General features: G+C 35.0%; 1 protein-coding gene across 3 annotated transcripts in view; it reads right to left on the bottom strand.

Annotated features, from left to right (window-relative positions):
* The window catches only part of Ralgapb (Ral GTPase activating protein non-catalytic subunit beta), a 104,371-nt gene that overhangs the window by 59,409 nt on the left and 29,499 nt on the right, over positions 1 to 15,463 (bottom strand). For all 3 annotated transcript variants that reach the window (XM_027945196.3, XM_027945199.3, XM_071608919.1), the window contains 5 exons: positions 14,382 to 14,513; positions 6,993 to 7,171; positions 5,581 to 5,729; positions 5,235 to 5,451; positions 1,565 to 1,766 (listed from right to left, as the gene is read on the bottom strand). In XM_027945196.3, the coding sequence (XP_027800997.1) occupies positions 1,565 to 1,766; positions 5,235 to 5,451; positions 5,581 to 5,729; positions 6,993 to 7,171; positions 14,382 to 14,513 (879 nt within the window). The remainder of the gene's footprint in view (positions 1 to 1,564; positions 1,767 to 5,234; positions 5,452 to 5,580; positions 5,730 to 6,992; positions 7,172 to 14,381; positions 14,514 to 15,463) is intronic.

The raw sequence follows: 15,463 nt of genomic DNA, 5'->3' as shown, positions 1-15,463 counted from the left end.
ATATTTTTCAAATTTCTAGGTTCAAAACTAAATTTATCATCTGTCTTTTCACAAATCTACTACCATCATCCAGTTTACAGGCCAAACAGAAAGCTCATGGTCATAGCATTCCCCCTTTACTGCTATTGATACCATTTAGGACACCTCTCCATTTCATGGTCTCTCTTCTGAGAAATGGGAACCCCACCAGAGGAGGTGAGCCCCAGCACCCTTGCAGATATAGCTGAATGTACCAGACATAGACATCTATTTAATCAGATCCTCTTTCCCATGAACCTGAAATTGAGAGATGCTAATTAACTGCTATAAACCTAGACCAAGGTTATGGAAATTGGGAAGCATCCTACATTATAAGAATATGATCTGCAGAGAACAGAAAAATGAAGTAGTTCCTAAAGACTGTGAAGACTTGAACACTTTATAGTCCTTGGTTCTTGCTCTTTGTAAGGCCTTGCTGTACTTCCTGATCTCGAGTTTAACAAGTATCACTAGCTTCTCATAACTCTCCCTTTTGCTTAAATCAGATTGAGAGGGTTTTTGCTTAGAGCTCAAAGCCAATGATACCCATAGGTAGTTTCTTGCTTTTTCATGCCGAATTTTCTGTACTTGATTCCCTTTGACAGAATCAGTTTAATTCTTTCTAGCAGGTACACAGATATCTAAAGGCTCTAGTTGATATTAACCTCACTCCAGCAGCTGTGTGAGTCATCAGCTAAGGAAAGCAAAGCACAGTCAAGAAAAAGAGGAGGCTATTATAAGTTCATTTAGGAGAAAAGTGACAAAATCGGAAGTGTCATGGTAGGGAAAAAAGTGTCATGGTAGGGAAAAGAGTGGAGAAAGAGATTAGAAAGGCACAAGAGCTGAAAGGCAGGAGGAATAACTTAAGATACATAGGGAAAAGAGTTTGAAATGACTCCTACTTCCTGGCCTGAGCAGCTGAATGAATGGCAAAGCCATTCACAAAGACAAATGGAGCCAGAGATTTGGATAAGATGATTCAACCCAATTTCCTAGCAGTCTAAATACTGTTTATTCTTTGTAAGTCCAGCATGATCATCAGTCTTCCAAAACTCAGTTTCCTGAGCTCCCTAGGGTAAATATGTATTGCTTCTACCTCTGAATGCCCACAGTCTTTACCTGCGCCTCTCTCCTATCAAACTTCCTTTTCCTATTGAATCACTGTTACTTGTTTATACAGCCTTGTTCACTCCAGAAAATAAGCTCCTTGAAGGAAGAATTTACAGCTGACTTACTTCTGAACTGTCTACAGTATCTAACACTATGTTAAAAACTTGTTAGCAAATCATGGTGGTCCTTCTAAACTTCTCCATACAACTCAAATAAAATAACATTTCTAAAATCAAGATTCTTAGAGGTCTTTATCAAAACTGATGAGGCAAGTAAAGTGGAAGAATTCAAGCAAATTTCAATTACATGCACACATTTGCAGGTATTTTAGAACTTCATTTACTTATCAATTCAGCCTACCAAAATGCTACAACAAAGTTTCACTTCAAAACTATATATGTAGACAGAAAATAAACAAACAAAAAAATTCTAAGACCTGGATAAATAAGCTGGCAGAATCTCTTCTCCAGTCTTCTTGCTACAAAAAATTCTACACAGTGTCCCACATGCCTCAGCTCTTCCTGCTTCATAGTTATCAGGAAATTCACTTGCATCAAACATAGGATTGGTAACCATGGTGTCTGTGGACATTTGTGACCCTTTCCGTCGAAACTCCATGCTAGCTTGTGTTGTAATGGCTGGGGAGAGAAAAGGAGGGTTTTATTATATTTATCAACATGCCAAATAGGCTCATGGGACCCTGGACACAAAGATCAAATATTGGTGTCATTAAATAGCTACTTGAATAGAATCCAATAATGTTTTTTATTTTTTTTCAGCAACTATGTCTTAATTTTTTTTAAAGGGCTCTCTTAAAATCTTCCTTGAAAATAGGTAACAATTAATTTTATGGTGGCATAAAACAGATTTTAACAGATTCTACAAAAAGCATTTTCAACTGATTTTTGGTCAGAGAATACATTTGTATATATCTGTATCACATACAGACATTTAAAAAGAATTTGGCTTTTCTATTATTTATTTTCTATTCTTTCCTCTCCCTATGGAATGATGCTCAATTAAACATTAAGAAAAAAAGTTACTTCAATTTATATATTAACCCAGATGGACATCCTAATTACAGGGGCAACCCCATGACAGTTTGTATACTTTAGGGAGGGCAAAGTAAGAATGAGAAAAGGGGTAGGGAGGAAGAGAGAGCATTCCCACCGTCCACCCAACTCCAAAACACACATCAAAGAATTGCCCAACCAAGCAAAATGAAAATGAATTTTAACAACCACAGACAGCAACTAACTTGAGGTTGATAAATCAGAAAATTGGATTGATAAGAAAGATTATCATGGTCATTCGTTGTCACTGAAACAGAAGCCCTTCGAAAGTTGCTTTTATTTTTGCCAAAAGATTTCATAGTGTATTGAAATATCACTCTGAAACCTTTTATTACTCTACATAAAGTGTTTAAATTATTTTGTAATAATAGGCTTAATAGAATGCAGAGTCAAGCATAAATCTTTATGCAACTTCCCATGAGCCATTTTTAGACCTGAATAAGCTATCCAGCAATAATACATTTGAAAAACACTACATGCAGAATGCATACAAATCAAACACTAAATCTGTATAAAAATAAGCTTACAGCTTAAAAAAAAAAAAAAAAAAAAGCCAAAACACAGTTAGTGCAAAGTCCTGGAATTCATGACATGACCAGACTAGTATACAGAAATAATGGGACTGATTCAGGCAGATTAATTTGCTTTTGCCAACAATCTTCCCCATTCAAAACACAGAAAAGTATTTTTCTTCCCAAGTGCAAAAACTACAAGAGACAATGACAATCAAAATTTTTAATGGAATTATGAAAAAAATAAAAACATGACTGCAATTAAGGAGAAGCTTCTGGTTCCTACTTACAAGATTTATAAGAAAGAAGAATTTGGATAAAAGATGCTGCAAGATAATAGAAATAAATGGAAACAAATCAAAGGACAGCAGTAATTATAGAATACTTTAAAGATGGTGAAATTTTACAATAAGTTAAGAAGCTTTTTAGCTTTCAAAAAGTTAAATTTAAAGATTTACAATACCACAAGCTAGTTCAAAAACATAGGAAATTGTGCATTCAGATCCAAAATTATGATTTTTTTGTATCATGCAAAACAATGAACAAAGGAAATCACACAACTACAAAGAATTGAGGTTTTGAACTGTGCAAAACGTGCATTAAAAATTATAGTTCATTAACCCTTCCCAGCTCAATGTTACTTTTACAAGCACAGTGATAAATCTAAGTAAATCAGGTAAATCTAAAGTTAACCAGTGCAAAGAAGCAAACACTTTAAGTTAAAGGTGAACTGCATGGCGGAATTCCTTGATGGCAGCCAGTACTTTAGAAAACAGTTAAGTATATCCAAGCCCCCCACCACCCACCAACACCTGGAGACTGGCACCCAGTGGTACTCCACAACCCCTCCAACTATTTGGACATCTCATATCTCCTGGGTAATGTAACAGCTTTATCATCTCTGAACACAGTTAGGAGGAGAACAGCTTCTATCCTTTCTCCACCAGTGAAAATGTTAAAAGAAGCTGCTCACATATGAACTGATTTCTACCTTTTGGTACAAGAGAGTGAGCAAAGCTGTTACAAATGCCCTAGAGATAGAAAACTCTAAGTTTCCTTTAAGCAAGCCCTCTAACAACGTCGCATGTTGAGCCGTGCTACTTTCAGGGATTTCAGTGTCAACAGCTCTAAACCCAAGTTACATTGTAAGAATTACATCTCAACAAAAATTTGTAAAATGACTGACTGACTACACAATACCATAAAAATTAAGAAACATGGTTCGGGAAACTCAAGATATAAGGCACATAAACATAAAGCAAACAGAACCCAAAGTAAATTTAAATTATTTTTCACTTAGTCATAAGTAAGCACATTTATTTATCCATAAGTAAACCCTACTTTCAAACTTGTGAATAAAATTATAATATGGAAATGATAGAATACAAAGCCTAAATTTGAACAAAATAAATTAGGCAAAGGAATCCCTCAATTCACTCACACAATCTCAAATTATATTCCTGAAAAATCTTTAAATTTTTTAAAATTATTTAAAAAGTTTGTTAAGTATCTCCAAAATAATCATAAGTATACACTATTCATAGACACAGACCTTCACCTCCAGATGATACATAATAGCTATCAATGTATTTTTGAGAGAAAACAGAAACCCTTATGGCCATTATATTAGTCTTATCCTGGAATTAATGTTCTCCTTAGAGATGCAAAAACCAATGCAATCAGGCATCTTTTTTTAAAATTTCAAATCATTTCCAACCCCAGTGGAAAAGGGCTTTCTTACTGAATAACCAAACACTTATGAATACATACTCATAGTGTTAGCAGATAGTAATAGTAGCTCAATAAATGCCAGTTATTATTGTACAAGATATATCATAAATATTCAAAATATTCTGCACTAACGTACTCATTCATCCTGAACCCTATGCTACTACTTCCAAGTGTAATGGTAAGATGACAAAAATAAACTATATTTTATCTAGACAGTTTAATTTCTATAATAAGATCTAAATGAAGAATATCAGGGTTATTAATTCTCTACCAGTCTTAAATTATGGAGCAGATCACTCTTTTTGAAAACATACACTTGAAAGAATGTTCTCAAGACTAAAACCTGAGTGGTTCAAGTCTACTGTGAAGCAGAAATTTTCTGATATTTATATATACTAATGATTGAATGGCTGTCAAAAATCTAAGAAAACACTTCTTTGAGTAAATTTCAAGTCAAAATCTTTAACTCTTCACATAAATATTATTATCCTGGCTGACATGAAGGGAACTTCCAAGTCACCTACTGAAAGGAATTTGATTAAAAAAAAGTGGCTAACCTGAAGTGTGTCTAAAAAAAAGGCCAAACCTCACAGAACATATATAAAAAAGACAATGGGAAAACTTCCAAAGTTTCTATTACTTCAGCTGGAAGGGGTTAAGTACAGATACTGCTTGGTCAGAAACAGACTGCTTTTCAAGATACATATTAATCTTGCAGGTAGGAAAGATAAAAAAGAAAAAAAAAAAGGAAAGGGAAAAAATGATAACATATTTCTTGAGCAATATTTACCAGTCATGCTGCTGTCTCTGTTTATCCCATTATGAAGTTTACAGTGAACAAATGCTGCGTCAAATAACCATGATCCAAAGAGATTCAAGATGCTGTTAACCTTTGGTCTCCTAGGGGCAGGCAATGGCCGGGGTTCTGAACTAGTCTGATTTGGACTTGACAGAGGAGAGGTTGAGGATGTCTGATGCTGGACTTTTGAGGCATGAGCAGTACTGACCTATTGGAAGAACATAAGAATATACCCACACCCATGAAAAGCGTGAGAAAATGGCAGGTCTTTTTTAAAAGAATGGCAGATTTAAAAGTCAACTTTATATAACATAACAATGGTGATGGAAATTCTTACTGTGCTTGTCTTCATGGTGGCCTTATTCACAGTAACAGCCCGGTGCCTCCGGTTATGTGGTGGGGTGGTATTGACAGCAGTACTTTGAGGCATGCTTAATCTATTCACAGGTGTTGGAGGAGCACTGTCTGATCGAGGTCTAGAAATGCCTTAAAAAAAAAAAATGGAATTATTCCTCAGAGTTCAAAGTATGTGATCAATGGTAGAGCACTTGCCTAGCATGTGTGAAGCCACTGGTTCATACCCTAGCACTAACAAACAAACAAAACTATGTGATCAAAAATCTGCAAATAACACTTGTGAAGGTTGGGGACACTGTAGCAGAGACTGCTAGTTGCCTCCATTCATCGTTTCTTCCTGAGTAATAGAATACCAATTTAGCTGGACAGAGCTATCCACAATAAATGACTACATTTTCAAGCTTCCCTCGCAGCTAGATGTGGCCATGTTCTAACCACAGAGAAGTAGGAACCTGTTAAGCAAGTCTTCCAAGAAATCTCCTTAAAAGGACATCAGGTACAGACTCTCCTTCCTTCTTCATTCTTGGACAATATAGTTGGAACTCACTCAATAATTATGGCCCATCAGGCAGTGCACAAAGGATCAAGAGCCACCAGGCAGAAGGGCCTTCAATCCCTAACTGTGCTAGAACTACTACTACAGCCCTGAAGTGCCTATCCCTGATTTTACATGTATGAAAATAAACTACTGTATTTAAACCATTAGAATTGCTGGTGTTATTTTGCAGCTAAGCTTAATCAGAACTACTCTATTAACTGTGTAATATAATCACAAGTACATATAACAAGTGTTTTAGAACATAACAGCTATTAAATATCACTGCTTTTCAATGGGTTAAAAAATCTTGACTTTTCATAAATACAAAATGTGAAAAACACTTTAAAACAGTGGGTCACAATAATAAAATAAATAAAATTTTTAAAAATGGGCTTGGGATATAGCTTAGTGATAGTGCTTGCCTACCATGTGTAAAGACCTGGTTTCAATTCTCAGTACTGGGGCGGGGGGGGGGGGAATTATACATATACATATATAAACTTAGGTATAATTTGGTTTCTAATGCTATATAATGAGAATGATCTTTAGTGCATTTTAACATGTATTTTCTTGAATAATTAGTGAGAATAAACACTTTTCTCTTTTGCAAATCATTTGTCTGTATCCTTTGTCCATTTATCTACCAGGTTTTATTCTTTTTCGTAGCGTACTATTTTATCTATTTATATAAAGATAATTAATAACCCTCAGCTATTATACTGATGCAAATAATTTTTCTAAGTTTGATATCTGTCATCAAATTCTTTGGGTTTTCCATAATAGCTTCTAGGATCAGACTCTACAGTTATCTAAACAAAGCTCTTTGAACATCTAGCAACTTATGCAAAATTCACCTAAGAATGCATCCACAAGACAGCTGATTCCACGCATGGCACGAAAAAATATTTGAGGCAGATGTTTAAGGCAGGGATACTGATTTAATTCTTGCGGCATTCCGCTCACATTCAAGAACTGTTCCTGAAATTTGGGAGTAGAGCTTATAATGGCTGGGTTACTCAAATCCACGGGATTACTATCAAAAAAGAGAGAAAAGTTAATTATACATTGAGAAATTTCTATAGCAATAAAATGCATGCAATCCAATTTAAAAGCAAGGCTATTTGTGCCTGTTTCCTTTGACTAGGAGAGACTGATTCTATAAGCTAGGGATTCAAACATGAATGTTTCTCTACAGAAGATCTACAGTTTTTTATATGAACTCACCCTATTCATAGAATGAGAGGCTAAATAATTTTAAGTTTTTAAAGAGTATACATGGATTTTTTTCCTAAAGTGTTTGGAATTTAGCAATGGAATACTAAAGCTATAAATAAGTCTACAAGAATCTCAAGGAAAACTTTTGATTTTAATATCAGCATTTTCAATTTTTTTTAATATTTATTTTTTAGCTTTAGGTGGACACAATATCTTTATTTTGTTTTTATGTGGTGCTGAGAATCAAACCCAGTGTCTCACGCATGCTAGGAGAGCGCGCTACCACTTGAGCCAAATCCCCAGCCCAGCATTTTCAATTTTTAAAAAATATTTATTTATGTATGTATCTTTAGTTTTAGGTGGATACATTAATTTGTTTTTATGTGGTGCCGAGGATCAAAACCAGAACCTCATGCATGCTAGGCGAGCACTCTACCACTGAGCCACAACCACAGCCCCAGCATTTTCAATTTTCAAAATCAAGTTTAGTGTTAGTTTTAAATTGTGTTTATGTGTACGTACTAAAGCCACAGAGTTTTAAAAAAATGAATTTGGGCTTGATTATATTTTAGTACAAATAATTTCAAGTATCTCCTTTGAAAAACAAACATAGGCTGGGTGTAATAGTGCACACCTATGATCCTAGCAGAGTTCAAAGTCAGCCTCAGCAACTCAGCAAGACCTTGTTTCTAAATAAAATATTAAAAAGGACTGGGGATGTGGCTCATTGGTTGAGTTGAGTGCCCCTTGATTAAATCACTGGCACCAAGGGAAAAAAAAAAAACAAACCTATCCCCAAATGACCTAAATTAGAAGTTATTGGCTCATATGACTGCAAAGTCTCTGGACTAAAAAAATCTGACAGAAATACAACAAAGTAGAAAACTACAGATCCATATCCCTGATGAAAACAGATGTAAAAATTCTCAATAAAAAATATTTTTAAAAATATTAGCGGGCTGGGGTTGTGGCTAGGCGCTAGAGCACGTGCCCAGCATGTGTGAAGCCCCAGGTTTGATCCTCAGCACACATATAAATAAATGAATAAAATAAAGGTATTGTATCCAACTACAACTAAAAATTTTAAAAAATTAGCTCAGTGGTAGAGAGCTTGCCTAGCATGTGTGAGGCACTGGGTTTGATACTCGGCACCACATAATAATAAAAAAATATCCAAGGACAAATAAATAACTAAATAGATAGACAGATAAGCCAGGCATGGTGATGCATACCTGTAATCCCAGCAGTTTGGGAGGCTGAGGCAGGAGGATCACAAGTTCAAAGCCAGCCTAGCATGTGTGAAGCAACTTAGCAAAGCCCTAAGCAACTCAGCAAAACCCTGTCTCTAAATAAAATACAAAAAAGGACTGGGGAATGGAGCTCAGCAGTTAAGTACTCTTGGGCTCAACCCCTGGTAACAAAAACAAAAGCAAATTTAGATTTCCATCTGAAATGTTCTACCTAGCTGTTGATTAAAAAGTCCTTCTGGGCGACTGGGGTTGTAGCTCAGTGGTGAAGTGCTTGCCTAGCACATATGGTGTCATACATCTGGCTTGTAATTCCAGCAGCTCAGGAGGCTGAGACAGAAGGATTGTGAGTTCAAAGCTAGTCTCAGATAAAGTGAGGTGCTAAGCAACTCAGTGAGACCCTATCTCTAAAATACAAAATAGGGCTGGGAATGTCAAGTGCCCCTGAGTTTTGGAACCCACCTGCCCCCCAAAAAGACTCTTAACTTCAAGTAACTCTAAGGGGGAAGGGGAACATATATACATGGAAAATGGGCTTCTAATGCTAACATACTGTATCCACAAGACCACAGTCCTTCATGACAGGTAGAGGAGGTAAGAAGTCTCTAGCAGCACTCCCTGCTGGGGCTTGTAGTTCATCTGTTCAGAAACAATTAGAGTGGACTATACCTCCAGTATAGCTCTGCTATATTCAGATCTATTAGATACTGAAAACTGGGAAGAGGAAAGGCTTATACAAGCTCTTTCATATGTAAGCCAGAAATGATTTTATTTGGACTCAAATTCAAGAAAATAAATAAAATGAAATGAAAATGGGTAACAGATATGGAAGACATAACAGAAACTGCATTCCTGCAGTTACCAATGTACAGTGTACTTGACACATTTGGGAAACTTGTTAAAAAAAAAAAAATCCAGATTCCACCTAAATTTACTGAAACAAAATTTCCAGGTAGGTCCTGAAGGGCAGGTGATCATGTACAAACAAGTCAAAGAACAAGCATTTGAGAATAGTACTAGCAAAATCAATGGGAAACATTTTTGTTTGGTTGGTTTACTTTCTGGAAAAAGTAAAACATTATCATACTAGACAAAATTAACCCTCTTTCTAGGAAGTTTGCAAATGACCATACAAGCCCCTTCTGAGTAATCCTCACAGATCTACTTCCCGCCTACCGACAACTCATTTAAGCAGGGAGGTAAAAATTTATCCAAAAGGCATCTATCCAGATGAAACCTACAGCCAGTATAGCCTAATCAATAAAAATAATTTGTCACAATATCAAGCAGAAAGATAAAGGCTGAGAGATCAATTAAGAATGAAGAAATGAAAAAAGAATGCCAAAGAATTCTCTGTAAGAGTTTCGCTGGTCATTTATTTCAAATTCTTAAAGAACGTATATAACTTTCACACAACTGAACATAAGAGAGAGATTTTTCTATTTTTTTAGTTACCAAAATATAGATTAATCAAAAATAGAACTAGAGACAATTCAGAAGGACATTAAAATAAAAGCATGCCATAATCAAGAACTGTCCTCTCAGAACGAAGGATGGATGGCTCAACATTGGAAAATTAATTAATATGATACATCATGTCAATAGGTCAAAGAAGAGAAATTGCTTAAATGGACCCCAAAATATGATTTGAAAAACTCAATGCTATTCCTGAATTTATTTATTTTTAAATTTTTTAAATGCACACGATACCAGGGGCTTAAAAAAATCATCTAATATCAACAACCAACACTCTATTCAAAATTCTATGTATTAGAGGCATTCCAGTGAAAACTGGAACAAAAGAAGGTATCAAAACAGCAACATCTTAATTCAACAGTATTCTATTTTATTTTTTAGGTACTAGGAATTTAACCCAGGGGCACTTTACCACTAAGTTATATCTCCAGTCCTTTTTTTGTTTGTTTATTTTGAGATAGGATATAAGTTGCTTATAGCCTCACTAAATTGCTGAGGCTGGCTTTGAACTTGCAATCCTCCTGTCTCAACCTCCCAAGCTTTTGGGATTACATGTGTATGCCACCACTCCCAGCTCAACAGTATTCTAGAAGTTCTGAAAAATATATGAAAAAAAATATTCAGAATAATTACAATAGCAACTGTTTAAGCATCTGCCATGTTACTAGGTGTTATACTATTTGCACACTTTTTCTTCCTCAATTCTTAAAACACTATGGGTACTAAGATTATCCTCATTTTATGGGTTAAAAAGGCACTGGGTTGTGGTTGTGGCTCAGTGGTAGAATGCCTGCCTAGCACATGTGAGGCACTGGGTTCGATCCTCAGCACCATCTAAAAATAAATAAATAAAATAAAGATACTGTGTCCACCTACAAAAAAAAAATGAACTCAAATCCAGGTCTTACTGCATCTAAAGCACTCCTAATTCATCATATACTCAAGGATAATTTACTAGAAAACACACTTATTCGCAGATATGTGTCCCTTTTATTTAGAAATTTCAAAACAATCAGTGAAATTAATTTAGAATTCTTTTAAATGTCCATAAATAGTAAACAAAAGTATAATTACGTAAAAAAGATTCTTTACACAGCAATAGCCATCTAGAAGGTATAATAGCATAAAAAGTTAGCTTTTCACATCAGCAATAAATACCTATGAATAATGACAAAGGAAATATGTAAACCTTTGTGAAGAAAACTACAAAACACCTCTGTAAGATATGTAAAATTTTAGCCAAGCATGGTAGTGAAAGTCTACATTCCAGTGACTCAGGAGGCTGAAGTAAGAGAATCACAAGTTTGAAGCCAAACTCAGCAACTTGGCAAGACCCTGTTTCAAGACGAAAAAATTAAAATGGTTGAGGAGGTAATCAGTGGTAGAGTTCATTCCCCAGTACTATTTAAAAAAAAAAAAAGAAAGATAGATAGATATGTAAGGTTCTAAAAAGAGGCCAGGGATGCAGTAGCTCAGTGGTAGAGTGCATGAGCAAGGCCCTAGGTTAAATACCCAGGACACATGCATGCATGCATACATGCATGCATGCATGCACGTACACACAGAAGGATTCTAAAATAGAAAAATGCATGCTCTTAGAAAGGCAGGCTGAACATAAGAAAGTATTAAGCCAGGTGTGGTGTCACTAGCCTCTACTACTTAGGAGACAAACTCAGGAGGATCACAAGTCTGAGCTAGCCTTGTCAACTTAGTTAGACCCTGTTTCAAAGTAAAAAAAAATAAAAAGGACTGGGGATGTTGTTCAATGGTAGAATGCTACTTGGTTTATTCTCCAGTCCTGGGGGTGAAGGGAGGATAACAGCTTTTCCTAAATGTAAATAAAGAATTAATACAATTTTCGTTTGGGGCACAATCTGGTTAGTGATCCACCACTTTCCCCTTTCCTCCTATGTTCTCTTACAATTAAGTGTGGTATGTGTCTGAATTCCGGCCAGTGGTATAGAAGTAGCAGTGATTCGTATCACTTTAAGGCCTAGCTCATAAAAGCCTCCCACAATTTTCATTGCTCTCTCTTCCCCATCTGCTAGCCAGACACACAAGCTGCTGCCTACAGTACTGGGTCCTAATGCAGTCACATGTTGAAAAAGACAGAGCCTCTGCCAGGCCAGGTCCCTGAATAACTATGTGAGCAAAGCCCCCCATCCCACCCCAAAACCATATGAAAAAATTGCAGGCTCATTTGCTAAAGCAGAACTTTTTCCTTATCCTAATAATACACAATCCAAATCAAAAACAGCTGTGTTTTTTCTGTTTTCTTGTCCAGTCCCTTGTTATCTATGGGGGATTGGTTCCAGGACCCCACATAGATACCAAAACATTTGGTTGCTCAAGTCTCATATATAAAATGCATAGTAATTGCCGATAACCTACATACATCCTCCTACATACTTTAAATCATATCTAGATTACTTATAATACCTAATACAACATGAACACTTTGTAATTGGTTGTTATACTATATTGTTAAGGAAATAATGACAAGGAAAAAAATCTATAGGTTTTCAGTACAGACACTTTTTTTTTCAAATATTTTTAATCCCTGACTAGTTGAACCCATAAAGATGAAACCCACAGACACAGAAGGCCTATCATATTTTGTAATTTGATAAACGGACTCTAAAATGCATCTGAAATGTTAAACAAGCAAGAAGGAATACAAAAAATTATGAAAAGGGAAAAAAGAAAAATATATTAGGCCTACTAAATAACAGGAAAAATTATGAAGTTAAAATAATCCAAAATATGAATCTGGTATTAGAATAAATGATTAATGGAATAATATGTGACCTACAGATTGATGCTAGTGTATAAAAAGGAACTAGGGTTACAAAGGAAACAAAATTAGAAGAAATTATAGTAGATTATCTGTCTGATAAAAAAACACAGAACACAGTGGCTTGGGAGGCTGAGGCAGGAGGACTGAGAATTCAAAGCCAGCCTCAGCAAAAGCAAGGCGCTAAGCAACTCAGTGAGATCCTGTCTATAAATAAAATACAAAACAGGGCTGAAGATGTGGCTCAGGGGTCAAGTGTCTGTGAGTTCAACCCCTGGTACCAAAAAAAAAAAAGAACAACAACACAGAAAATGTTAATTTTAAAGGAGACAGAAATGACAAAAGGAAAGACATTCAAAACCAAACTAAAAAACATAAATGATAACCTCAAACCAGAAAGAAATGACAGAAAAATGGTTCACATTCCTACTTAGTAAAAGGGTATAAGATTTGTATAAAAATGAAGATGCTCAATCTAGAAAGAGGAAATGCAGAGAAAAAAGTTTAAAAATTCAAAGTTTTCAATTCTGTGAATATTTCAAGAAAATTAATCCAGGTACATTAAAACAGGTTGGCAATCATAATTTTGAGTTTATAAATCCTTTACATACACTCTCATATATAAATGGAAATATATACATATTTATTTCAAACATTAATCATTCACTTTTTACTAAAACCAGACCTCTGAAGACATAATAATTATTTCAAAGTTACCACAAGTGGTATATTTATTCCTCAATCTAAGTTTCTATAGGTTCTCCACTTCCATGACAAGGGACCAGATGAGTTAAGAATTAGATAGTTAATAATGCAGTAAAAGTTCCACAGAACACATGGATGAGGGTAGAAGAGGGATAGGTAGGAAATGATGGAATTGAACTGGAGATTTAATAGAGAAAGGAAAAGCAAGAAGTAGGGGTATAGTCTTCTGTGAATGTTTAAACCATATTTCTTAGTGAATAAACAACAACAAAAAAATATTCTCAGTGTTATTTAAACAAGGTTACTAGATGAAGGCACTCAGAGCCAGATTTACTAGTCAGTGCTGGAGTAAGGGAGTCTCCAGTCCCTACAGAACGTGACCCAAGTCCTGGGAAATATATCTCATCCAGGCTACAGCAATAGGCAAAAGAACAGGTGCTACAGTTACCACAAGGAACAAGTTCCTAGAGTGTAAACCAAGAGCCCGGATGGAAAGAGCAGGAGGCATAAGCTATAGATGTGCTTAATGAACAATCTGGCTCCATTTGATGGACTGCACTTATCATTCACATTCTGAACTCCAGCAAGAGTGATGACAGGACAGGGTTGTAGCTCTGTGGTAGAGCACTTGCCAAACAAATGTGAGGCACTGGGTTCCATCCTTAGCACCACACACATAAAAATAAATGAATAAAAAAAGGTATTGTGTCCATCTACAACTAAAATGTTTAAAGAGAGAGAGAACAGGTTCCTACCCTATGACACTTACTGGGTAAAGAAAACATGAAATAACAAAATAACAATACCTTAACATATGTAAAAATCGAAACCATGTCTGGGCAACACACTCATTATCCATTTCTGGAGGGATCAGACTAGCATCTTCATCAGGAATTTTAAATGGAGGAAATGAAGGACCATATGTAAAGCGTAGCAATCTAGAAAATTAAAAAAAAAATCCACTTCACTAAGTCCACTTCTTTACAGAATGAAAAATATAGTCAAGCATGAGAATATGATGAGAAAATAAACAAAACATGTACTTTATCTAACTGAACAATATATATGAAAACTCTCGTTTACAAAACAGACACACTGGAAGGGATTTCCAGTTTTTAAAAAGATTTTTTAAACTTTTATTTTAAATGTTCAAATTGCCAAATGTGGTGGCGCACACCTATAATTCCAGCTTCTTGGGAGGCTGAGGCAGGAGTATAGCAAGTTCAAGGTCTGCAATCTAGTGAGACCCTGTCTCAAAATAAAAAGGGATAGGGATTTTGCCCTGGGTAGAGGGCAGCAGTGGTAAAGTACCCTGGGTTTAATCCCCAGTACCAAAAACTTACATACTTTTTTAAATTATTAATTTGTTACTAATTACATTATATATCACTTATAAGTAATAAATTATGTAGTTATTTATATAGTGCGTAATTACATTTATAATTTATAATAGTGTTAATTATATAAGGCAAATTATAGTACAAATTATTTATTTTTTAAATATCCATCTCACTGTAAATTCTTCAATACAATTAAGCCATAATTCATAGTAACAACTTTACAAGAAGTTTAGAATCTCATTATTTAGAAGTTTAGAATATGATAAACTTTTATAATGTATACCATCAAAGTCACTCAATTCAACAACTCAGCTATTTAATTTAATAGTAAAATTCTAAATATATTAAAACTTTTCAAAGCCCTTTGACTCCATTATTCTATATCTAGGGATTATGGCTTAATAAAATAATCAGAACACACACTAAAACTATATAAAGTATTCACATCAATAATATTTCTAAAATAAAATAATGGAACACACTTTTCCAAAAAAGGAATTATTACATTAATTATAATTCCAATTATATGATGGAAAACTATAAAACCA

The sequence above is a fragment of the Marmota flaviventris genome, chromosome 2 (assembly GCF_047511675.1).
Source record: "Marmota flaviventris isolate mMarFla1 chromosome 2, mMarFla1.hap1, whole genome shotgun sequence".
In the NCBI taxonomy this organism is placed as follows: domain Eukaryota; kingdom Metazoa; phylum Chordata; class Mammalia; order Rodentia; family Sciuridae; genus Marmota; species Marmota flaviventris.
The sequence above is the reverse complement of the archived record's forward strand: the minus strand, read 5'-3'. Positions and strand labels throughout refer to the sequence as shown.